Genomic DNA, 24012 nt, shown 5'->3' with positions numbered 1-24012 from the left:
CAAGTAAACTCTTTATATATTAGCACTTCAGCGGTGCAGCGACTGGTAGCTCTATCTGTTAGCATTTGCTCATAAACATACACTTTCTTCCATCAAACTGATGGATTGTCACAGTTTTCAATTTAGAAGATCAAATTACATTTTTATGAAACTTCTTCTGATCTGTTTTGAAATCTAAAATTTCATTTAATTTCTATCTCTATATTAGCAAGCTGTAGGGAGCTATGAGTGTATAATGCATGTAAAAGTCAGTTTGTATTATTTTCAGTGTTAAAATCTTAAAAGGCAGCATTTAATTCCCAGAGAACTCTGATATTTACAGTAACTCTGTGACTCAGAGGTGATCCATTGGTTGATCTGCACATGTATCATACTTTGCTTGTGACTGTCATGTGTTGAATTTTGTAAATGTGGGAGATTGTCCCAATAAGTGACATTGGATGAATTTGTCACGGCCAGGGGATCAGCAGGCCGCTGACTAGTAGCGTTCTCTCTCTCTCTCTCTCTCTCTTGCTCTCTCCCTCTCTCTCTCGCCAGGGCGGAACTCATGGCGGGTTCACGCCCTCGGCCCACGCCCCTCTGAAGAGGAAACACCTGGGCCTCATCAGTGCAGCCAGCATTTAAGCCAGGGAGTGGCTTCTACTCATCGCTGGATCGTTGTGTGTGTGACTCGTGTCAGTGCAGCCCAGCTCTGAGCAAGTTCTCTTTCGTTTCCCTGCGCAAAACCTCTAACGTGTGTTTTCTTCTGTACATAGATCCCCTGGACCTGACCCTGCATTCCCCGAGTGGATTCCTGTTTTTTTTGTGAGTGTTTGGAGAGAGACTGGTCACGTTAGGAGAGAGTCAGAAGAGGAGCAAGTGTCTTTTCCCTACCTGGATTTCCCCGGAGCCTTTTTCCCTGTCACCGCTTTGTATATAGCACTACCCCTGCACTATTTGTATATACACCTGGTGGAACTGTAATAAATACCAACTGTGCCTCTGAGTCATGCGTGTGAGTCCTGCGTGTGAGTCCTCAAGCGAACCCTGACAGAATTAAATTACAGCACACTATAACTGTAGTTTTTGCTTAGGATTGTAACCCGAGTGATGCATAAATTGTTAACGACACAAGACACACAACCTGAGGGGTAGAATTACCCGGGGCATAGTACAGGCCCCTTTCATTTCACAGGCCCTGTTCTTACCAGGCACATCACAGCCTGATGTTTGTGAGTGGGAACCGTTTCAAAAAGGACACGTTTTAAAGACAGGCCATAATGTCGATACTGTCATTTGAGTCCCTCTGCTTAAAAGACGATGACAACTGTCCATCCCCAACTGATCTCGACAGCTTTGGCGATGAGTTTGACAAAGACTTGGAATCAGATGGTGAGCATATTAAATTCAATCATGGAATAATCCTTGAGGTTCTTGTTTAAATACTAAGTAATTTAGTAGTTGTTACTATAAATCTATACATTAGTTATATTAATTTATGACTTTTATAATATGCAGGAAATAAGATCAATAAGGAGATGGACACTGCTGAGGTGTACATGCAGGCCTGCAAGCTGGTAGGTGTGGTGCCGGTCTCTTACTTTATTCGAAACCTTGACTCTCCAGCTGTGACACTCTCCCACCATGGGCTCGGACCTTTGGGATGCAAGGCACTTTCTATTGCTTTAGTGGTAGGTTTAACATCTAAGAGCTGTTAATCAATGAGGCACTTTTAAATAGAAAACTGATGATCAGGTTTTATTTAGACTGATACACAAATAAGCGCCCTGGCACTGGCAGACAATTCAATTCAAGCTGAGGGAGCCAAATACCTCATGGAGACGTTGAGGGCTAATTTCACCATTCGGCACCTGGTATGTAAGACTCCAGGTTGACCACTGGAGGGCACAAGTGTATTTCAGGTCTAAATCTGAGAGCTCTACATCAAATTTGGTTTTAATAATACATTTTTTTCAGGATATATCCCACAACCATCTGAAATCTGCTGGAGCTGAGTATGTGGCTAAAATGTTGCTGGACAGCATTTCGTTAAAATCTGTGAAGCTTTCAGGTAATATGCACATGACAATGCATTTAACTTGTCAGATGTTACGTGACAAATGACTGACAGTCATAGGCATCACAAACAGTCAGCTTACATTTGTTTTGTCGGGGTTGCCTTTTTCCTGACAGGTTAGTCGAGGTTAGTTTCTGATTAGTTTGTCGATTTAACAGCGATAATTATTGTGATCTTTTTTTTTTCATGATTGTTTTGAAAGCATTTTCTTCCCTGCAGGGAATGGATTTACTGATGATGATGCTAAATATTTTGTAGATGCTCTGTCAGTAAGTTATCAGTTATGTCCTGCTTTTTCACACATAACAACCCATTTTAGTCATTTCTATATTCATAAATTGTTCTTTTGCTACTTGCACCTGTCACATTGCTATATTGTTACAAGACCAATTCCAGGATAAAGGTACTGGATCTGAGCCATAATGAGTTTTGTGGAAAAGGAGGGGAGCATTTGGGACAGCTGCTGGGTATGGTAAAAGGTTTTAATAGGTCTAAGACTAGTTCTTAATAGTATTATAGATGTATTCTTTCACTGACTTGGCTCTCTTATTTCTACAGCAAACAATGAGGGCCTGGAGGTGCTGGACCTCAGCTGGAATCATCTAAGAATGAAAGGGGCTGTGGCTTTTTGTGCTGGGTTAAAAGTAGGGCTGATTAACAAAATTTGTTAGTTACTCTGTGTGCAGCATTTCATCACAGTCTTCCCATTTAGGTGAATATGATGTTAAAGCACCTTGACTTATCGTGGAACGGTTTTGGGAACGAAGGTGCTCTGGCAATGGGAGAAGCCCTCAAATTCAACACCACTCTGGTGCATCTCAACCTCAACAATAACCGCCTGACCAATGAAGGTGTCAGCATGCTGTGCAGGGGTCTTGAATTCAATGACACACTCAGAGTCCTGACGGTGGGTGGACGAAATTGCATTAGGGTAACGTGTATCACAGTCATGGCTTCAAGTGAAATATCGGATAATGTCTTCTACTTCTTTAGTTGGCTTATAACTCTTTGACAGTAGAGGGCGCACTGGCTCTAGTCAACGTGGTGAAGAACTCACCTAAAACTGCCTTGGAGGAGATCAACATATGTGTGAGTGGCAGTGCATCCTGCTCTGCTCCATGTCATGACAGATTACCACAGACTGTAGGGACAGTTCATCCACAAATCAAATTTACATATTGTTCTGCAGGCCTGTAGTCGGATTTATCCATGTGAATTGTTCTGGTGCAAATGTCCCAGTTCTTGAGTTTCTTTCCGCAGATCAAGACCCAATTAGAGCAGAGCAATTCAGAGCAATTCAGAGCAATTCAGAGCAATTCAGAGCAATTCTTGCACGACGTAGTTTTTTCTTTCTGCCAAACAACATCATCTAAAGTAGACATGCAGCTGGTTGATATTACATCATAGCAGAAAGCATTATCAGCGTTTACATCCTGCCAAGCTGTCACAATCACCAGGTTCTCGTCATGGGTAAATGCACGCTTCCTTCTGCACAGTTATACAGTCAGCAGGTGTTGTTTTATGGAGAAAAAATAGTAATGAAACTGCTCACAACCAGGTCATTTCTGGAAATATTCAGTGCTACTGAAACTGAGCAACTCTCATCTAAAAGGTCTATACAGAGAAACTGCACTACAGGCCAGATTTAAACATATGTAATTATAAGGTGAACTTTCTCTTTAACCAAGTCATTTTTGCTCTGATTTCAGTTCAATTTTGTGTTCATATTAAGTCAAAGTTGTAATTTTTTTCCCTTTTTTTTTTGACATAGGAAGCAAAATGTGTGTGTGTATATCATGTTGTCTTTTATCTGAACAGAATGTGCTGGTAAATGAGCACTTTGTGCATCTATTGGAGGTGACGTGTCAGGAGCATCCTGGTCTGGATGTACAGTATGGAGGCGTAGGAGGCTTCATGGCTAAGAAGCCACCAAAACGTGTTGATCCAATGAAAGTCATTCAGGTCTGTCTCAATTGGTCAAATGAGCGTCTGACACCTACTGCATGAATTTTATTGTGAAAATATACACGATATATCTTTATTTTTATTATTTCTTTTTTATTCAGAGTATATTTGCTGTTCTGTTTACTTATTTTGTTGGACTGCATTTATTTATTGTCAAAATCACTTCTACCAATGCTTCTGAAGGATTATCTGGACCAACGGAAACTGCGGCTGTGGGATTTCTTTCGAAACATCGATAAAGATGGCATCATGAGAGTGTCTGTTACTGACTTCAGGAAAGCAGTTCAGGTTTTCCAAACAAACTGTGATACTGTATATGGAGCCGTGTAGAGTCCGTGCATTTCACTGAGAGTTTACTGTGATAAAGAGAGCAACTATGAAACTGATTCCCTTTTCCTCTTTTGTGTGAAACTGTAAGCAATCAAGCATTCCCTTGGACCGATACCAGATTGAGGAGCTGATTCAGAGACTTGATCGGGACAGGACAGGAATGGTGGACTACAGGTGAGCATTTCCCATACTGTCTAAATATACTCACATCTGAAGCTTCAATATTTACGTTACAAGGTGGAGCTTTGGTGTGTTAAAGCTTATCATTTTAACATTTTGATTGTTTTTATCTCTCGTTTACTGATAGTACAGCTGGGCATAGAGTGTCTTAGTTATGGCCTGGGAATTTGCCCAGATCTTAAGTTCAACTGACCCCATCAAAAGTAAGAGTAGCTGAAAACTGCAAACCTCTTCAAGCCTGAAAAGTTCACTCACTTGCAGCAGAAGTCTATTTGACTAGTGTATTAGGATATTGGGTTGTCTCTCGCACTGGTAAAAGCTTTTTCCAAATATTCACAGATCTACTGTATATATAATTTACTACAGAAGTTGTTTTTTCTTTTTCCTTTTCTTTTCTTTTTTTTTTTTTGTTGCAAATCTGCCTGAAAAAAATCTGACCACATTTTTTAAGTAATCATACTAAAAGACAAACAGACAGACTCACCAAACTAATCGCAGAAGCTCCACTGAAGTAGTAATAGTGTTATATATGTATAGTTATGTATAGCACAGAGAGAATCATAAGCTAAGAATAACTTGTATGGGAACTTTTCTTCCACAGTTTGGATAAAAACACATGTTAAAGAAGTCCACGTAGCTCAGCATACAAACAGATGATAAACCATGTGGTCTATACATTCATCCCTACATTCATATTTTTATATAGGTGTTTTATAAACTACATAAAAAGTAATGATCATAGGTTTAAGAAAAAGCTAACCCCTTTCAGCAGTTGTTTAAAGCAGACCACAGATTCAGCCATCGTGACAGGCTGAGGAAGGTTGTACCAAAGTTTAAAAGCTACAGTCTCAAAAACATGATCGCCTCTAGATTTAAAATATGAGCATAAAATAAATAAATATCACAATTATAAGACCCTGATCATATGATCAGGGAGGTTACTGCTGGAATAAGGTTAAAGCAGATCTTAATGCATACAGAAGCCTGGGTATGATGGGCTTTATACTGTATGTAATTCATCTGGGGTACCTAGTGAACGTGCAAAAATTCCATACACAGGTGGGTTCAAACTAGGACCATCATGCAGTGTTAACTACTGCCTCATTGTTCTGCCACACTGCACATAGATAAATACTAACATTTTGAAATTAACTCTAACTCAGCCAGTGGAATGAGAAGCTGTCAGGGCCGAACACAAGAACCTCAGTTGTTGGGATTGAAATTGAGAGAATTTAAGGACATCCAAGTAGTGATTGTAGTGAAGTCGTTAGTGAGGTAGGAGAGGCTGTTCAAGTTGTTAGGCTTCACAGAAAAGTGCAGTTGTGGAGAGACAGGTAGTTAATTGGTTGGCGTATGAATCTAAAAGCAGTCAGTGATGTTTATACTATAATCTGACCATTCTGTGCAGGGGACTGGCAGATACAAGGAAACAAATGATGAGGGATCACCGCCGCCAGCTTAGGAAATTTGAGTCCCGTCAGAAGAAAGAGAAGCAGAAGAGTGACCGCATTCTCAAAACCTTCCAAAGTGCCGTGGAGGCGGTGACACCTCGCAGCTCCATGGTCATGTCTCCGGGAGGTGCCAAAGAAGACTCGAGTGGCCCTCAACACTTTTCCGCCACCCCTCTCAGCTCTTGGCACCACATTGTCATGTCCAACAGCAGCCGCTACTCTGTCACTAACATGAGCAACATCCACCTGCCCATGTTAAGAGGCGCCACGCCTTACCGTCCCACCAGCTCCTCCGGGATGCGCTCGTACTCCCAGCCAAACCTGTCGGCCGATTCCCCTCGCTCTGCTCCAGACAAGTCCATCTCTGCTCAGGGCGTTCGCTCTGATCCAGAGATGAGCCACAGCAAGCTAAGCCCCACTGCTAACAGCCTGACGAGATCCAGGCCCGCTCTTAATGTAAAGCAGTCAGAGGGTAAAAGTAAAGTCAAAGCCAAGAAAGTGAAGAAAAAGAAACCGAAGAAGAATGCAGACAAAGCTTCAAAGAACCCTGCAGTAACGGTCAAGTGACATGAACTCTGTATGATGCTGTATTGTGTGGTATATTATATCTGTTGTGAGTTTTTCCCTTGGTTACTATGTCATGCAATATTTTTAAATGAATAAATAACAAATTTGATTATCAGTCTTATTTAAAAATATTTATTTATTGCTTTAATAAGTTATCAGCGGTCATGTCTTCGCCACCTTGCAGTTAATGACAGTGAGTGGGATGGGCCTACTTCAGAAACATAATATTTCATCATGGTATTCGGGAATGTTGTTCTCATGCGAGCCCACACACTTGAGGATAATTGTAAACAAACATCTGAGGTTAATTTCTGTTTGCTGTAGATAAGAATGAGCATTATATCCTGGCATGTTCCTGAACTAATAACTCTGTGAACTGAGACAGGTGCTGCGTCCTCTGATATGATGCAGGAGGATATATAAATTCAAACGATCCACCTATCTCAGTCATAACCACTCTGACTGCAGCAGAATGATCGTCACTCTGTATCTCTCAGCACTGCTGAGCTCCACAGTTGCCTGGGGGGTATGCATGACATGACGTAGATCAAGCGATTCATCTTTATTCTTTAAAGCTCCGTACACATTTAGGTGAGATGATTTCTTCCATCTAACTCTTTTTTAGGGAGTGAGGAGCATGTGGAGTGAGGGGAATCCAAGGAATGAGTCCGGAGGTGGAGGTGGTGAAAGGTGCTCCTGTGACGCCTTCCTGCCCGGTTCAACTTTTCCTGTAGGTGATCTGGTGGTGATAGAGCAGACCGCAGTGGAGATCTCACGTGAACTGGAGCTGGAAATGGGCAAGGTATTTATTCATAAGGGAACATGTGCATTAAAAGATTACATAATTGTGACAAAAAACATTTTTTAATGTTTTTTCCTGATTAAATTTCAGCTGGGGGAATATGAAATCAAGGTGACAGAATATGCAGAAAAGATCCTAAAAGTGACAGCAGAAATTGAAAAAATGGAGGAGAATCCTGATGGCTACAGTGAAAGTGAACGGAATGAGATAAAGATTGAGATTAAACAAGTGGAGGCCTTGATTATAGACCTGCAGCTCTCCATCAACGGCTCCACCGCTGTCCTTAAATCCCTGCGTGTACAGGTAAGTCCCGAGCTGAAGGTGTTTTAAAAGCCAGCAGAAGCAGTGGAGATCCATTGTGTTATCTCTCAGATTACAGTCATGGTGGAGACCCTGAACAGGCTGGAAAAGACCTACGACAAGAATTTAATTCTGGTGACACGCCGAGAATACCTTAAGGTGCAGCTGCAACTAGAGGAGTGTGAGAGACGCCACCAGGAGCTTTTCTACCCCAACATTGGTAAGCTCACTTATACCATCATTCCAGTTGTAATCCCTGTTTTTGTGATTACGGCCTAATTTTCCTCTCCTTCTGCAGGTTCATGTGCACACACTGGTATCACCAAGCTCAGCAAACCCATAGTAAGCCAACTGAATGCCCATCTAAACTCTGGCTACAAATTTGGTGGATGGGGGAAAGATTCAAAACCTATTCCAGACAGAGAGTCCATGTACTGGTACTCTGGGTATACAGGTGCCTCCATTATTGACATCAGGTTCTACACTAACTACAAGAACCTCATTTTAAGAAACCACTTTCAGCATCACAACTTACAAACCAGTTGGCGTGGCACAGGAACCAATTTTATCTTCCGTGACAATACTCTGTATTATCAGATCAACAACCCGTTTGGGTTAGCTAAACTGAATTTCACCACAATGGCATATGAGTCCAGGGTGATCCCCAAGGCTAGTTCAGGCTTCTCTTATGCTTACTTCTCCAATCAGAACTTTGACTTTGCTGCCGATGAGACCGGGCTGTGGGTGACCTATTCCACACAGCAGTCTGCTGGTCGGATGGTCATTGCTAAAATAGATGAGGCGTCTTTTGGGATAGAGGAGGAAATGGAGACTAGTATCTACAAGCCGGGTGTGAGCAATGCCTTCATGGTTTGTGGCACTTTGTATGCAGTCAGGACAATCGATACCATCACTGAAGAGATATTTTACAAGTATGACACTAAAACCAAAGAGGAAACTTACATCAGTATTCCCTTTGAGAGGTTCCAGGAGAAGTACTCCAACCTGCACTACAATCCCACTGACCAGAAGCTCTACATGTACAATGATGGCTACTATGTCCAGTACCACCTGTGGTTTAACCACACAGCTGCGGCTACGGCCACCACGCCACCACAAGTTCTTTTAACCTAAATTGAAGATCTGATATTTTCTGAAGTATCACATCATAAGAATGAACCAACTATTGTCTCATCTTGTCGAGTAATGAGCTCCTAATCCTTCTTGATTGTTAATAAATGATTTCAAGCATCACACAAGTGTCATGAGTGTCTTTTTTTGTGAACTTTGAAAACTAAAACAGAATTAAAATAAAAATGGTTCTTAATTGTACTTTCAAAAACGTCTATTCTATTCTACTGTAGAGGTAATATCTGTTGTTTTAGTTAGTTTGCTAACTATTAATACAATATTTGTAATTATTATAACTTCCCTGACAAATCATTGATAGGCATGTCTAGAAGAGTGTGTCCACTGTTTCAAAAACTTATATTTTTATTGTAACACCTGTACTAATTTTCCTAAATCTTGCCTCAGATGTGTGCCCTCTATTCAGTAAAATTTAAAAAGATTAAAAAAACAAAACAAAAAACTAACACTGAAACTGATCTAAACTCAACTAAACATTTTCCCACAATAAAAATTAAACTCAAACGTGGAAATCCACCCTGGAAATTCAAATTATGCAGAATTAGAAACAAAATGTCAAAATGAAATAAAAATAAAACTTACTTGAACATACAAAACTATAACATCTGTGTTGACTGCAGTCATAAATGATCTAACTGAACCACTGTATGCATGTCTGCATTTAAAGTGCAATGGAATAATCATCCTGTATGTGCAGTAACTTGACTAAAAACTGCTACAGTGGCAGTCAGAGAATACATCCTACCCCATGTCCAATGATGATTCCTACACGGACTCCTCTCCCACACCTCATCCCCAATTTGCAAACCCAGCTCCTCCCATGCATTCTTCAAAAAGTCAGATTTAGAATTCAAATACTCTGGAAAAACATTCACAAAACCAGAAACCAACTTGTTAAAGTTCGGGGAGCCCAGAAGGAGCTTAAAAATTGGTCCCTCTTCTGGAAGAGATGGAAAGTTTAAAATACCCTGACGAACATAGTTTCTTATCTGTAAATATCGAAAAAAAAAAAAATGTGACTCAGGGAGAGAGAACTTATTCTGCAATTGGGTAAATGAGGCACCCAATACAGGGTTCTATTCCTGCATATAACAAACGTGATCCCACCTTGCACTGAACTTTGTCGTGTTTACATATCCTTACAAAATAAACTAGAGGGCATTCTTAGGCATACATGGGATGGAGACATTCAGACTTGAAACCACATAAATAATAAAAAAAGATGAATATTTCTCACACCTGGTATTGTTTCACCTCATGAGTCTTTGTGCAAGTCCATGTTTGTATCTCATCATGAAATCAAGTCGTCCCAAAACTTTACAGGTGTGAACACCAAGTCTGAAGATTGTTCAAGAACTCATTAGAATTGTCATTGGGAGATTGTCCCTTGGCATTTTTCCCCTGCTCAGTGTTTTTCAGTTTTTCTAATATGACAAATAGCAGGGGGTTTTTTTTGTGAAAACATATTTAAGAGTTCAAAAATATGTGAAATAAACAAACAAATAAATAAATAAAAGGCCCATAAATATGTTTGTGTGTCAAAGCAAGAAAGGCAGAAATCATTTAGTCCATATAGTGAACTAGTTCACAGTGAAGTGCTACCACACACTAACAGGCAAAATCTCCCATAGCTGTTCAACAAAAAAGACCTTAATGAGAGTAAACATTTGAAATTGTTACAGGAAAAAAAAAACTTCTAAAAAGTTGAACTAAATCCAAAGGGCTTCAGTTACTTGAAATTCTTTCTTTGAGTGACGTGATCATGTCTGATATAGAAAATAGTTTTGGTAGACTTGGTACATTTGGTAACTGCAAAGCCCAAACTGACTGATTCACACATACTTCATCTAATGATCCAGTGAGTCTTTCTGCCCTCAGAGGTTTCTGCCATGAGAGCAGTGGGTTTATCACTTGTCTCTGCTCGTTTACAGTCTTCAATTACTGCCTTCTTTATTGATTTTCAATCACTCACAATCAGCTTTTTACAAGAAAATGCATTCGAGTATCATCTGCCTTTTATTAATAAATTTAAACTCTAATGCTATTTAATGAGGAAATCTTTAAACCAGCATTTTGATTCAGATGATGATTCAGATGAGTTTGTCATACAGTGATTTTATTGGGCTGAGTCAGCATTTAATTCAACGTTCCTTGTGGCAAAACACTTCGTTTCCACAAACTACGGTGTTCAAAAACTCCACCCAAGTCACTTGCAATTACTGGCATAGATGGAGAAGTATAAGTTGCTCCATTTTAATGGACTTGTGATTTCACACTTTTAGGACAATGTTCTAAAAAACCTTTATGACTTACAGCAATCTACTCCTAATAAAAGTCGTGTTTGCCTTTGTGCAAACAGGACACAGGATCATAGAATGAATACTTGTCCAAATTGTCAGGTCATAAACATAACAACACAGCAGCAACACATGCTGTGCTTCTCATCTGCACCCCACATTTGTATTAAACGTGACGTGGTGGATTCCTCTGTGCTTGTCATAAGCAAACAAATAAAATGCCTGAGTGTATGTTGGACTAAGATAATAAATTTGTGAAGAGAGAAGGTGTTTAAGATGGTCTGATAAGAGCTACCTTTAAAAACACTCTGAGAAAGCCACGGAGAAAACCTTTGAGAGATGAAGAGAGACACAATGTTGCCAGCTCTTCTGCTGCTGCTCCTGCCAGCCCTCAGCCCTGTTTTGGCCTGGATTGTAAGTGCCTTTACTTTTCTATTAAAGCATGCAGGCACAGTGATCAGATATGTCTCTTTAATGTTTTTTTGTTTTGTTTTTTTTTTAAATTTTAGCCAGTGGAGGACTGGGAGTCTGGAAATGTAACGGCATCAGTGAGTGAGTCAGGTCAGTGTGTTTGCCATGTTTTTCTGCCTGACACAACCTTCCCTGCTGACCGGGTTGAGCACATGCAAGAAGTCACTAAAGATCTGATGTTGGAAGTGGAAATCCAAATGAACAAGGTGCAGTAGGACTAAATGATTACATGGAATTTGAAAAAATATCCTGTAGTAACACATAAACATTGCTTTTTTCACCCTTCCAGATAGTGGGATTTGAGGCTAAGCTGGAGGTCTACCTGCAGGACCTAACTGAGCTGACAATTAGAGTGAACATACTGGAAAGCAGTCCTGACAAATACATCAAGCTGGACTTTGAGCTGCTCAGGATTGAGCTGAGAGAATTTGAGGCTCTGGTATCTCAGCTCAAAAACTCTCTCAACTCCTCCTCACCCATATTTGACAGCCTGTACACTGAGGTGAAAACTGCTTTTGAACTTACATGCAAATGACTTATTTTTAAGAGCACCTAATTTATGTGTCTGTCTTTCTGTGTGTTTTTAGATCCACAACATGAGCCTCATTGTGAACCAGCTGGAGAGTTATGACGAGAGCAACCTGGCGGTGTTCCGCATTGAGCTGGCTAAGCTGCAGAAGAAGCTGGAGGACTGCCAGACGGAGCAGGAGCTCATCAGTCCAGATATTGGTAAGGCCACTGCCTTGGCTGGATTAATGCTGGTGTACAGTTTTGACATTACTAATCATTTTAAACATGTTTATTTTTCTCTTCAGGTAACTGTAATCACACAGGAATCTTGGCCCTCAGCAAGCCAATGGTGCTTCAGCTGAATGCTCAGCTGAGCCCAGGTTACATTTATGGGGGCTGGGGAAAAGACTCTAAACCTCTTCGAGGTTCTGAGTCCATGTACTTCTATGGTGCATACAGCTCCCCTTCAATCAGTGACTTTTACTTGTACTCTAACTATGATAAGCTGATTTTGAGGTCTGCATTCAAAAACCATCGCACACCAAGCGGATGGGCAGGGCTTGGCAGCAATTTCGCTGTTCGCAGTAACAGCCTGTACTATCAGCGCAACTCACCTCTCAGTATGGCCAAACTGAACCTGACCAGTTCCACATACGACTACAGAGTGATCTCAGCCGCTAGTTCAAAGTTCTCTTACAGTTACTCAGCCAGTCAGTTCTTAGACTTTGCAGCTGATGAAAATGGACTGTGGGTAATGTATGCTTCAGAGGCAAGCAAAGGGAAAATTGTCATTGCTAAGATAGACGAAAAATCTTTTGGAGTTGAAGATGAGTGGAACACTGATGTGTATAAGGAGATGGTGGGTAATTCTTTCATGGCCTGTGGAGTTATGTATGCCACCAGGTCAGTGGATGTTGCCACAGAGGAGATTTACTACGCATTTGACACCAAGACCAAGGAGGAGAAACACCTCAGCATTCAGTTCCAGAAGTTCCAGGACAAATACACCAACCTGGACTACAACCCCACCGACCAGAAACTCTACATGTACAACAATGGATATTATGTGTCCTATAATGTGAAATTTGACAAAGAATAATTTTATCTCCTGGTCATCTGCCGTATTGTGATTGATACGAGTCTTCTGTAATCTCTTTTCCCATGGCTAAAGCCCTGTGTTTTCTGTGATGCATTGGCTTTTGGCTATCTTTTCCTGAATAAAATCAAACTGAAGCATTCAAATAAAGTGAACTGTCTCAATTGTCTATACACCTGAATGATATCATTATGAAATTATGCCACACAAATTTAGTTTCAGATTTAAAATAGTTCTAGATAATCAAATGAAACAGAAAAAAATGCACGAATTTGATAAAATAATTCTTACTGTATTCAGATAAACATTTTTGCACACAAGTCCTTATTGAATAGAAAAACATGAACCAAAATATGACAAACAGGCATACAGTGGTGCACGTCCAGTGTTCACATGTTAAACAGGGTTTTAAATAACTGTGTGCTCTATCTGTGGCTGGGCATTAAGACTCACAATCAGAATTTAACATGCGCATAAAGTTCAGTAAAAAATGTGATTTTACTGCAGATTAATCACTTTAGCTTTCATTGATCAAAGTGAACTAATTGAGCAGTTCTTTCATGTAACTGGAGAGTTTACAGGAGTTTAAAGGAGATAATAAACTTTTGTAAACTGCAACTGGAGATAAACTGTTATCATGTAATGTAAATAAACATATACACACATTTCACAGAAAACCGCAGCTTCATACAGGATTTACTTTCTGATACTAAAAACGCAAGTTTCTCACCATAAGTACTAAGATAAAGATTTGCCATAATCATCTTTTATTTCAGTTTTTTTCATACATCAGATTAAATAAAGAAAACAAACAACAGGAACCCTGTCATGGATCATAGACCTGTAGTAGTTCAAGGATAGTATACATAATGCACATGTGCACTAATCTCAAGGGTCAGTGATGCTGTTCTAATAAAATGTTTATGGCCGTGAAATGATGTCACATGGTTTAGCTAAGATAATAAGAGGGTTATTAGACTACAGATAACAGCAGCTGTCACATCTGAATACGTTAGAAGCTCTTCAAGCAAGAGCGCAACTGCTTTGTCTTTAATGCTGCTTTTTCAATAAAATAGAAATACAAAAGACAACAACTGTGTACATGCCTGTAACTGTAGGAAACGGTATGTATGTCACCAGGCCAGACACTTTGAAGTTCTACTACCTATGACACTGAGGGAAGTGAGAATCATCTTACAGATATTTCAGGAGAAATTTGTCAGCTTGCATACAATCCCACTAATCAGAGGACCTACAAACACAGTGACATCATGGTTCCTATCATGAAACATTCAACACCCGGGCATCTTCTTGGTCTCCTGTATTGTGATTGTCATAAATGATGTCTTACATTTAGGCTAATGGATTAAAATCAAAGTTTATCATTCAACTGAGTTATTTTGCTTCAGTCTGAATTAAAATAAAATAAAATTTGATTTAATTGTGGATGGATAAAAAAAAAACTCTGCGGTGACTAATACCCCTCCCCTTTTGGATAAGGTTACAGCATTTGATCTTATGCCCATATTTCTCCCCTTTCTTCCAGGGACATGCTGGAGTTTCCTCCCACTTCCGTAACCCAATCCCTCCCTTGGGTGGGTGAGGGGGTGGGGGAGGACTTGCCTTTGTGCTCTGGTTGGAGCCTGGCTCCATCTGGTACCAAGTACCCACCGAGACCCAGCAGCTTATCAATTCTAAACAGGAGGAACCTTTCATTAGATGTACATGGTCGACATTTAAAAAAAATAAAAATAAAAAATCGATTGTTATATAAAATGAATAATTTTAAATGTGCTTCGTAGATATGAGTAAAATCCATCATTTTAAATAAATAAATAAATAAATCTGGGCTGAAAATAGCCTTCAGTCAGTCAACACAAATACAGCACTGTCTCTTTAAATCCTCTAGCATCTGTCAGGATGACCGGAGGGAAGTGGTCTCTGTGTGTGGAACGGTACCCTAAAGTGACATCATGCTCAGCCAATCAGCAGCCTCGCCTGAGCTCTCTCCTCCTGTACTGCTTGTGGGATGATGTGTTCTGGTTGCTAAAGACACGGGCTGCTGCTGCTGCTGATGCTGCTGCTGGGGCGGAGGGTCCAGGCCATGCTCGCCTTGCATCAGGTACACAGCGTGCATTTGTGCGGGTTACACGTGTTTTCTGTGGTGTTAGTGCACTTATGTATCATGATACACTGCTAGCTCACTGGCTATGAGGTAATTGTTGTGAAGATGATGGATTATAATGGAGGAGACTGCAGATGGGTCTGTGTGGCTCACACTTCTGATGATGACGCCTCCACGGCTGGATGGGGTGTGTATGGCTCTGATGTTTCAGTGTAGACTGAACTGGAGGAGGAGGGGGGGATATAGGATTTTCATATATTTTCATATATAGCTTCCGCATGCAGCCAGGCAATTCATTCATGTAATGTTATAAATGGCATACTATAAATGTAATCAAGCCTCTTGTTAGCACATACTTTTTTGCTCCTTGGAAGTGATCACTGTCATGTGATTTGTATAACCGTGGGAGTTGATTACCCCAGTTTTTATAGCATGTACAGTTTGGAATCCTTGTGTTTACACCTTTTCTGGGCAAGCCTTTGCATTTTTATCATGTTTTAAGGAAAAAATATTGCATTTATGAGACATACAGCTATGAGCCTCAGTGCTCTGAGTCATCTCTCTGTCATCTTGGACATTTTCTGCTCTGCTTCTTTCCATTCATCACAAATAGAAGAGCAAAGCCTGCACTCACTTCCTGTTCTGCTCTGACGGTTAACTCTTTGCTTGTGCTCGCTCAGATGATCATGCCTTGCTGCAGGGACCCACGTTTTGGAGTCACTGGGAGCAGACACGCTCTGATTCCAGTGATCACGGGCAGAGATGAGCCCTGCTGTTGATAAGACTGAAGAGCAAAGGTAAACTGAACGGTTGTGTTGTTTTAATATCATTTTAAAAGCCTCACAGCAGCAGTGTGATTACCTTACCCAAGTTTTATATTCAGTTTCTGTTTCTATGATTAGGCAGTTTGCTCATATCCCAACTATATTTGAATTTAGTTCCATTTATTTAAGAGTAAAATCTAACTTTCCCTGTTATGCACAGGCCCAGCTGGACCTTGACGGGTCCAAAACAAGACAGTGATGGCAAAAAGAGATTACTTGGTGGAGGCGGCCAAGCAGATCCGCATGGCACTGGACAGTGAGGTGAATGAGGACTATGAGGCAGCTTTCAGTTACTACAAAAACGGCGTGGACCTGCTGCTAAATGGGGTTCAATGTAAGTGGAAAATATCCGGTCTCTTTTCTGTGTGACAGAGTGAATAGGGAACATGGAAATGCATGTTTGCACAAGACATGTGATGGGAAAATGTGAACAAGTATAAAAACAGGAAGTCATAAACCAAAGGTTAAGCACAGATTTGCTTGCTGGTCAAATATTTTAGGTGTGTGCTGCTGTTTCATAGATCAAAGATACTTTGTGGCATTTAATATATTCCCAAAGCCAAGGTTTTACCCACTTTTACTGGTGTGAGACTGAGTTTAATTGTTTTGCAGTGGATCCGAACAAGGATCGTCGGGAGGCTGTGAAGAGGAAAACAACCCAGTATTTGAAGAGAGCAGAAGAAATCTTTATAACACATCTACAGGATAACCTGGGAAAAGGGAGCTCTCATTTAGGGGTAAAACAATCATCCTTTGCTGCTTTTAAGAGAAGAAAAAAGTCATCTTGTTTGGTAATCTGTGTGCAGGGTTGTAACATATTTAAGCTCAGCATTCCTTGCTTGTACTCTTCTCAAAGGACAAAACATTTAGTGCCTACTATCACAAACCAAGTTTCAAATTCTTACTTGAGATCTGGTTGATTTCTGTGTCATCAGGGCTACAGCAGTCTGAGGTTCCGTCCAATCAGACACCTGAGTTCACCCGTGGAGGATCTGGAGATGTGTAAGGTTGTGGGTGTGGCTGACAAGGTATGAAAGACTTGTTTTAATTTTGATTTTTATTGTTTCTTTTGCCTTTTTGCACTCCTTGTAGTACACAGTGAAAGTGTCAATGATCAACTGCGCTCCAACCTCGAGACTTGCTGTAATAATTTACCTGCTTTTATGTGGAAGACTAAAGGTGTTATTTCTCATTCTTAAGGTCCTGATTGTGCAAAGTATGGTCAACAAGGAGACATTTGTGGTAAAGGTGAGTGTGCGCTCTATAGTAGCCAGTTAATCAACAAAATTATACATATAAAAAACACATCCATTGGCCAACATGTGTCCACAGATAGTTGAGATGATTTGAGGGGGAGGGTTGCTGTCTAGCAGCAACACCGTTGTTGTATTCTGTTGCAGGCTAGTCGATGCTGATTGTCTCCCAGAGTATCACTCCACATTAATCAAGCCTAAGAGCTCTCACCCTTTTAGCCAGTGCTAGTGCACCTCATATTTCAGTGTACAGATAGACATTGCAGCAGACAGGCACTTGGACCTAAAGGGCAAGCAGTGGTTAATCTACACCTGAATGAGTAATAATGCACCTGCGTCTTTCTCCGTCTAGAAAATGCTAATTTATATATAACTATATGAGTCATGCTCATTATGTTCCAGAGCCTGGTTAAATCTAGCTGGGAGAGCAGGGACCAGCCAACCATCATTCCTCAAGGGGTGCCATACATGGTTAAGCTGCTAAGATATTACGTCAGCGAGGATGCTGTGTATCTGCATTTGGAGCATGTCAAAGGTGAGCATTTAACCACTGCTCTCACTGCTGCTGGAAAAATGTGGATGGATTTTTGGTAACAATAATGGAGTGTAATATAGAGGGTTTTTTTCTTTTGTTTTTTGCATTGCTCCTTCTCTGTAGGTGGGAGGCTTTTCTCCAAGCTGCATAAACTGAGGAACGAGAAGGCCAAGGAACACCCAGAATGCTTCGCTTCTCGCCATCATAACACCAAGCTGAAGACCAGCCGGACCTCACCTGCAATCAGCGCAGACTACCAGCAGAGCAGAAGTGCAGCGGTGATTCCTGAGAAACTAAACGACGAAAGCCCCGACGCAGACTTTCCTACCTCGTGGGATGAGACGCAGCAGCGACTGGAGAGCTGCGGGACTCACTCCTACATCGAGGAGACGGGTTGCCTGCAGAACACACGCTCGGCGGCGTCTTTTTACACCAAGCTTGATCGGCTCACTCTGCTGTCTGGCCCGACGAGGACACAGGTCAAAACTCACATCCATCCACCAGCTCCTAGTTTGTGTTTGCACTCCAGCGAAACTCAGGAAAAGCCAGCTCTTCCTCTCTCCTGCGCTCGTGTCAGTCAAGCTCTCGACGTCATGTCGGAGCTCCATAAAAAGAAACCTGGAATGGGGCTGATAGAGTGCAGCTCCGAATTCGAAGTGGCTTGGAAAGCTGCGGATCCAGTGCACAACTGTGAGAAAACAAACCCCTATGCAGTGACTGACACTGATTTATCCCTAGAACGAACTGCACCTCATACGAATCAGGACTCGTTTATTAAAGCAGGGTCACAAAACGGTGAAAATGTTTTGAGTTCTAGTCCTGCCATCTTGCATCTTCCTCTTCATTGCCAAACCCAGATCCATGGCAGGGCTTCATGGGATATGAATGGCTGTCCCCAGGGGTCTGTTTTAGGTGTAAACTCAGCAGAATTAAACACAAAGCAGGAAGGCAGCAGTCCCACTGTGGAAGAAAGAAATGGAATGGTAGTTATCAGAAGCACAGACAGAGTAGTATTTTCTGACCACACAGATACACAGATCACCTCGGACAGTTCTTGGCCTTCCTCAGCTCCCCTCTGCCTCAGTGTTACAGAAAAAAAGCACATGTTTTCCAGGGTTCCCTTGGCTTTTTCAGGGCTCAGTAATAAAGGGGAAGCCTGCTCAAGTGAGGCAAAAGAAGGGGTAAAGGAAGCCCGTGAGCTGCTAAGCCCTGGAGAGAAGCGTGCACCAACAACAAAGGGATCATCTGTAGGCTGGTTCTCCTCTAGCCCTCATGATGCCCCGCCCAACAGGAAGCGAGAGGATGTGGATGGTTTTGTAAAACCAGAAAGACCAGATGGTGAAAGAGAAGACCAGATCATAGAGGTGGATGGCTGGTGCCATCTGCCTCGGTTCCCTATCAAGTCGCCCGGGGCTGCAGATAAGGCCATGCAGACCTGTTGGGGGCTTCCTGAGAATGAAGTGAGCATCTGGGGGGCACAGATCTTGTTGGCCCTGGAGAGTTTGCATCAGCAAGGCATTCTGTGTCGGGATCTTAACCCTAGAAATGTTCTGCTCACTAGCAACGGTAAGGCTATCAAATCTAGCAACTGTGAAAGACCACATGAAAACCCCCCAATTTCTGCTGTATTTGAGTTTAACTTGCTATATTGTTTTCACAGGAAAGGTGTGTTTGACGTTCTTCAGCCAGTGGAGTGAGGTTCAGTCAGAGATCAGCTCCAAAGCCATGGAACAGATGTACTGTGCTCCCGGTAAGACTTCACTCTGAGCTGGCACCCTTGCTTACTCCTTAGCATAAACTGCCACCTAGTGGCAATGTCCATTTGGTCCGCTTTGTCCTGCACAAGAAGTCGGGTACTTCATGGTAAGTGGAGAGGTCTCTATATATCACTTTTATACTCTTCTTATACAAAACACCTTCACACAAGGACATTTTTCTACATCTAAGTGCTCTCTGTCTAACATTCACACTGTGATCCAGCATCAGAACAAACTCAGAGGTTCAGTGTCGTGCCCAAAAATACAGCCTGGAGCAGCCAGGGATCAAACCACCAACGTTCCAATTAGGAAATTGGCCACTCTATTGGCTGAGCCACATTCACTCAGCTGTAGAGCCTTTTAAATTCATCTCAAACAACTCAAGTGATTGAGATGAATTCATTGCAAGTGAATATAAAGCGATGACAAGAAACACACCTTCAGGGAACATCAGTGATACTGAACTCAGCTCAGCTCGATGTTTGTTGACAGAAATTGGCGGAGTGTCCCGGATCACAGAGTCTTGCGATTGGTGGAGTCTTGGGGCTTTGCTGTTTGAACTTCTTACAGGAATGGTAAGCTAAACGCTCTCAAAACATATTAATAATGTAACAGTCTGCAATTTTTAAATTTTGTAAGTTTTGTACCATCCCTGCAAAATATTGGTTCTGACTCTCCCGCAGCCTTTGTGGCAGCTCCATCCAGCAGGAATCCACTCCCACACTCAGCTGCTCATCCCCGACCACCTGAGCACCGCGGCAGCTTCTCTGCTTACCGAGGTTAGAGTTAAGGGTTGAAACACCTGCTTTTGTTATAAAGAGTGTATTGAATTTAATATTTTTTTTAAAACTGTGTTTGCACTCATATTCACCTACAGTTGCTCCAGTTCGATGCTGGTTATCGCCTGGGCTCTGGAGGTGGGGGTGTAAGCGACATCAAATGTCATCCCTTCTTCAATGGAGTTTCCTGGAAGGCTCTGAGCTGCTAGCAGGAGATGATCCCTGTGTGTTACACTGGACTTGAAACACTGGGCTGAATCCGAGCATCCTAACGTGGCCCTAACAGTTGTAGCACTGCATACTGGTTTCATTTGAATTTTGTGCTTCCCAAAGAAATATGACAAAATAAAAACTGAAACAAAAATGGTGAACTGTCACATACACAGTGAAACAAGATGGATTATTTTAAACCCTTGAGATGTAACTAAATATATATTTGATGTAATTTTGATAGCTTTACAAGTTCAGTATCACCGTGCATGAAAACTGATGCCAACTAAACCTAACATGTGACAATTGAAAAAATTACTAATTTTGGATTACTTGATGTAGAAAAACAATAATGAAGAATGAATAAATAGGCAATAAATTGTTACATCTTTTTTGGATATCCCTTCCTGTTATAACGCCTTTGTCATTTTGGGTTATCAATAATAAATAGGCCATTACTGCTTCCAAAGATTGGCACAATTTTAGGTTTTGGTATATTTCAAATGAATTTTAAACTTTTTCAAATATGATTACATATAAAGTAGCCATTTGTGAAGTGGGACTCCCCAAAAGCTCTCCAGGGCTCATAAACAGGGACCCAAAACACCAGAAACTACATGCATAATACCTAAAATATATCATTTTGAACATGCATTCTCATACTAACCTTGATCCTAAAGTATCATAACATTAAATGATTACATCTCTAGATAGTGGCACATGAAAATATGAAAAGCATAGATTCATTAGGGTGTGGACTTCAAGTGTAAAGCTGTTGCAGATTTTGTAAAATCCCAGCTGTACAGGGTTTAGGATTAAACATATTTTAGTAGCGGCTATGGTGCTAAACACTTTTTAAAGACAGATAAGGGTTTTTATTGTGCTTCCAAGTTCACTCCATAGCTGTGGACCTCCACAGGCCACTCTGAAACTTACATTTAAGTTGACATTTCCTTCCCTTCAGGAGTTGGGTTTCCTTGGTGTACATTGGGATATGTTCACAAAGTCTGTAACTGAGTCTTAAGGCTGCACAATTTAAAACAACAGTAATACTATCAGGGATACATTAAACCTATTGAGATTAGATTTGCAGCAGTATGACTCAAAATGTACAGATATTGACATAGATACCTACACTCTCCGATCACTTTGTTAGGTAAGCCTGTTACACTGCAAATTAGCCCAAACATTAAACTGATAAGCCAATCATGTGGCAGCAATTCAGTGCTTTTAGGCATGAAGACGTGGTCAAGTTCAAACCAAGCATCAGAATGGGGAAAATAAAGGTGGGTTAAGTGACTTTGAACATGGTGCAGTTATTGGTGACACGGGGGCTAGTTTGAGTATCCACAGTGGCCTCCACAGTTACCAGATCTCAGTCCAATAGATCTCATTTGTGATGTAGTGGAATGAAAGATTTGTGTCATGGGTGTGCAGCAGCCCTGTGATGCTATCATGGCAGTATGGACCAAAGTCTCTGGGAAATGTTTCCAGCATCTTGCTGAATCTATGTCATGGGGAATTAAGCCAGTTCTTAAGTTGAAAGGAGTCTCTACCCATTCTTAGCAAGATGTACCTAATAAAGTGGCCAGTGAGTGTATGTTCAGAAACTAGGATAAACAAGTTATTTACAACAGATGGTATCGTCCCCACAGAGACAGATTATGAGTCAGTTTAAGAGAGGACAACAGCATAAATCCACTGGGGTAAGTTTGACAAGATGCTTAGAAAAAACTACCAAACAAGCACCTCGTATTCATGTTATTATAAAAGTACTTATTTTACACTATATTTTAAAGGCACAGAGAGCTCACATCAATGTTGAGCAATATTTTTTTAGCCCGAACTCTTCCACGGCAAGCATTTTTAATTTCTCTTTGATATTTGGGCATATTGGGACCTGATGAATGTAAAAACAAAGAATTACCACTTTTTTTTCTTTTTTTTTTACCTGATTTTTGTTTCTAAGAAAAATGAGAGCCACATATGAGGATATTCGTTTAAAATTTTGACTGAAAAGTAGCAGTATAATGTCCTCATAAGTGGATATCAGGCCATTGTAGAGCAAAATTGAGTATTTTGGTCTAAATAACCCAAAAATGTGATGTCCACATATGTGGACAGCAGGTCCTAGGAGGTTAATGTAGCCTTATCTAATTTTCTGGTTGGTTACATTTAAACCAGAAGTGTTTTATTTTAAATCATGAGTCACTTGAAGCGCAACTTGATCTCAAATGAGTCAGAAATGTAAAACTACTCTGTGTTTTTCCTCTAGCCGGTGCCTTTAGGGGTCAACACAGCAGATCATTGTCTTCTGTCACACAAGTCCTTCTCATGTGCTCCTCCACTACATCATTAATCTTCTCTGTGGTCTCTCCTCCCACTGCCTGGCTGCTCCAACTCCAAAATCCTTTGCCAACATTTCCCACTTTCTTTTAGTAGAATTACAACTGGATTCTAAAAAGTTCACATTAAATCAACCTTTAATTTACAAAACACATTAAGAGCTTGAGATGTCTTCAGAAAAATAACTGTAGTTACACCAGTGGTTCCCAAACTGTTTTTGCCAGGCCCCCCTTTGTTTTACAAGAAACATGTTCGCGCCCCCCCCCCACCACCACCACCAAACGGAGATTATTTAAAACTCCTTTTTTGCGTTTACGTGTGGACGAGGATTACAGAGTTCATCACGCAACGTCAAAGGTATGTGCCTCTTTTCACGTCACGCTGTAAGCCACGTTATTGTTTACATGAGATGAATTGCAGAATGGCAGATAGAGACAAAATACTGTTACTGTTAATCTGACTATCTTCAGGTTTTACACGCTTACATATACACACGCAGTTACTGTCCCTCCATTTAGAAAGGCAGAGGCATCACGGTGTAATTATTTTACATATAGTTGGTTTTTTTTCCTGTGTAATAATATTCAACATTGCTGTCAATACATTTTTCAAAAAATGCCTCTCTGTGCAAAATGGGTTCAAAAACAAAAACAGCTGTGGGATACTGTTTGTCCGTGATTTGAACCGAGGGAACAAATTACGGCAGGATCAGCCTGATATTATTTGTATCCCACTGTAACTTTACTGCATAAAGAGCTAACATGTCCAAAATGTCAGGAGTAGTTAGTTATTACAAGAAGTGTTTGTGAACTAAAAATCAAGAATGTTGGATACTGTTTGTCCATGATTTGGAGAGCACAGCGCTGCTTCCGACCCAGGGAAAACTAATTTTGCAGGGGAGGCCAAAGGGAAGATATGCTTCACCATATTTTTCTAGTCTTTGGCTTGGAAGGAAGTTGGTTTGGAAACATATTTGGCGATGCTTCATCTCCTGCTTTGCGTTTGTGTG

At 41.0% G+C, this 24012-nt stretch overlaps 4 protein-coding genes across 5 annotated transcripts; all 4 read left to right on the top strand.

Moving 5' to 3' along the window:
• Window positions 1-1259: 1259 nt before the first annotated feature.
• On the top strand, window positions 1260-7201 carry LOC116313315 (leucine-rich repeat-containing protein 74A). The gene is made up of 15 exons (XM_039603685.1): window positions 1260-1371; window positions 1498-1670; window positions 1746-1853; window positions 1957-2092; window positions 2276-2325; window positions 2442-2523; window positions 2615-2700; window positions 2769-2963; window positions 3050-3145; window positions 3875-4018; window positions 4205-4309; window positions 4440-4525; window positions 5940-6540; window positions 6961-7075; window positions 7175-7201. The coding sequence occupies exons 1-14, from the start codon at window positions 1260-1262 to the stop codon at window positions 6970-6972; spliced, it is 1986 nt and encodes a 661-aa protein (XP_039459619.1). The 3' UTR covers window positions 6973-7075; window positions 7175-7201.
• On the top strand, window positions 7187-8785 carry olfm4.1 (olfactomedin 4, tandem duplicate 1). Its single transcript, XM_039603684.1, has 4 exons — window positions 7187-7351; window positions 7442-7654; window positions 7724-7871; window positions 7950-8785. Exons 1-4 carry the CDS (start codon window positions 7187-7189, stop codon window positions 8783-8785), a joined length of 1362 nt encoding a protein of 453 aa, XP_039459618.1.
• A 2636-nt stretch (window positions 8786-11421) lies between these two features.
• Window positions 11422-13228, top strand: olfm4.2 (olfactomedin 4, tandem duplicate 2). Its single transcript, XM_031730954.2, has 5 exons — window positions 11422-11511; window positions 11607-11774; window positions 11858-12070; window positions 12156-12297; window positions 12384-13228. Exons 1-5 carry the CDS (start codon window positions 11437-11439, stop codon window positions 13175-13177), a joined length of 1392 nt encoding a protein of 463 aa, XP_031586814.2. The 5' UTR covers window positions 11422-11436; the 3' UTR covers window positions 13178-13228.
• Window positions 13229-15145: 1917 nt separating this feature from the next.
• Window positions 15146-21025, top strand: rps6kl1 (ribosomal protein S6 kinase-like 1). Of its 2 annotated transcripts, XM_039603181.1 has the most exons (12): window positions 15146-15296; window positions 15980-16096; window positions 16284-16457; window positions 16736-16860; window positions 17059-17151; window positions 17324-17371; window positions 17779-17911; window positions 18035-19477; window positions 19572-19661; window positions 20161-20243; window positions 20352-20447; window positions 20546-21025. In XM_039603181.1, exons 3-12 carry the CDS (start codon window positions 16322-16324, stop codon window positions 20654-20656), a joined length of 2358 nt encoding a protein of 785 aa, XP_039459115.1. In that variant the 5' UTR covers window positions 15146-15296; window positions 15980-16096; window positions 16284-16321; the 3' UTR covers window positions 20657-21025. The 2 variants fall into 2 exon arrangements, with proteins under 2 accessions (XP_039459115.1, XP_031586852.1); XM_031730992.2 differs by lacking the exon at window positions 15146-15296 and having other exon boundaries at window positions 15959-16096.
• Window positions 21026-24012: the final 2987 nt, after the last annotated feature.

The sequence above is a fragment of the Oreochromis aureus genome, linkage group 19 (assembly GCF_013358895.1).
Source record: "Oreochromis aureus strain Israel breed Guangdong linkage group 19, ZZ_aureus, whole genome shotgun sequence".
Taxonomy (NCBI): Eukaryota; Metazoa; Chordata; class Actinopteri; order Cichliformes; family Cichlidae; genus Oreochromis; species Oreochromis aureus.
The sequence above is the reverse complement of the archived record's forward strand: the minus strand, read 5'-3'. Positions and strand labels throughout refer to the sequence as shown.

Bases quoted from the DNA above. Each gene is read 5' to 3' on its own strand.
- LOC116313315 (XM_039603685.1), top strand. From the start codon at position 1,260: ATGTCGATACTGTCATTTGAGTCCCTCTGCTTAAAAGACGATGACAAC. The intron at 1,372-1,497 runs GTGAGCATATTA...TATAATATGCAG, and splicing joins CAAAGACTTGGAATCAGATG to GAAATAAGATCAATAAGGAG. The intron at 2,326-2,441 runs GTAAGTTATCAG...TATTGTTACAAG, and splicing joins ATTTTGTAGATGCTCTGTCA to ACCAATTCCAGGATAAAGGT.
- olfm4.1 (XM_039603684.1), top strand. From the start codon at position 7,187: ATGTGGAGTGAGGGGAATCCAAGGAATGAGTCCGGAGGTGGAGGTGGT. The intron at 7,352-7,441 runs GTATTTATTCAT...ATTAAATTTCAG, and splicing joins TGGAGCTGGAAATGGGCAAG to CTGGGGGAATATGAAATCAA. The intron at 7,655-7,723 runs GTAAGTCCCGAG...GTTATCTCTCAG, and splicing joins TTAAATCCCTGCGTGTACAG to ATTACAGTCATGGTGGAGAC.
- rps6kl1 (XM_039603181.1), top strand. From the start codon at position 16,322: ATGGCAAAAAGAGATTACTTGGTGGAGGCGGCCAAGCAGATCCGCATG. The intron at 17,912-18,034 runs GTGAGCATTTAA...CCTTCTCTGTAG, and splicing joins GCATTTGGAGCATGTCAAAG to GTGGGAGGCTTTTCTCCAAG. The intron at 19,662-20,160 runs GTAAGACTTCAC...GTTTGTTGACAG, and splicing joins ACAGATGTACTGTGCTCCCG to AAATTGGCGGAGTGTCCCGG.
- olfm4.2 (XM_031730954.2), top strand. From the start codon at position 11,437: ATGAAGAGAGACACAATGTTGCCAGCTCTTCTGCTGCTGCTCCTGCCA. The intron at 11,775-11,857 runs GTGCAGTAGGAC...TCACCCTTCCAG, and splicing joins TGGAAATCCAAATGAACAAG to ATAGTGGGATTTGAGGCTAA. The intron at 12,298-12,383 runs GTAAGGCCACTG...TTTTCTCTTCAG, and splicing joins GCTCATCAGTCCAGATATTG to GTAACTGTAATCACACAGGA.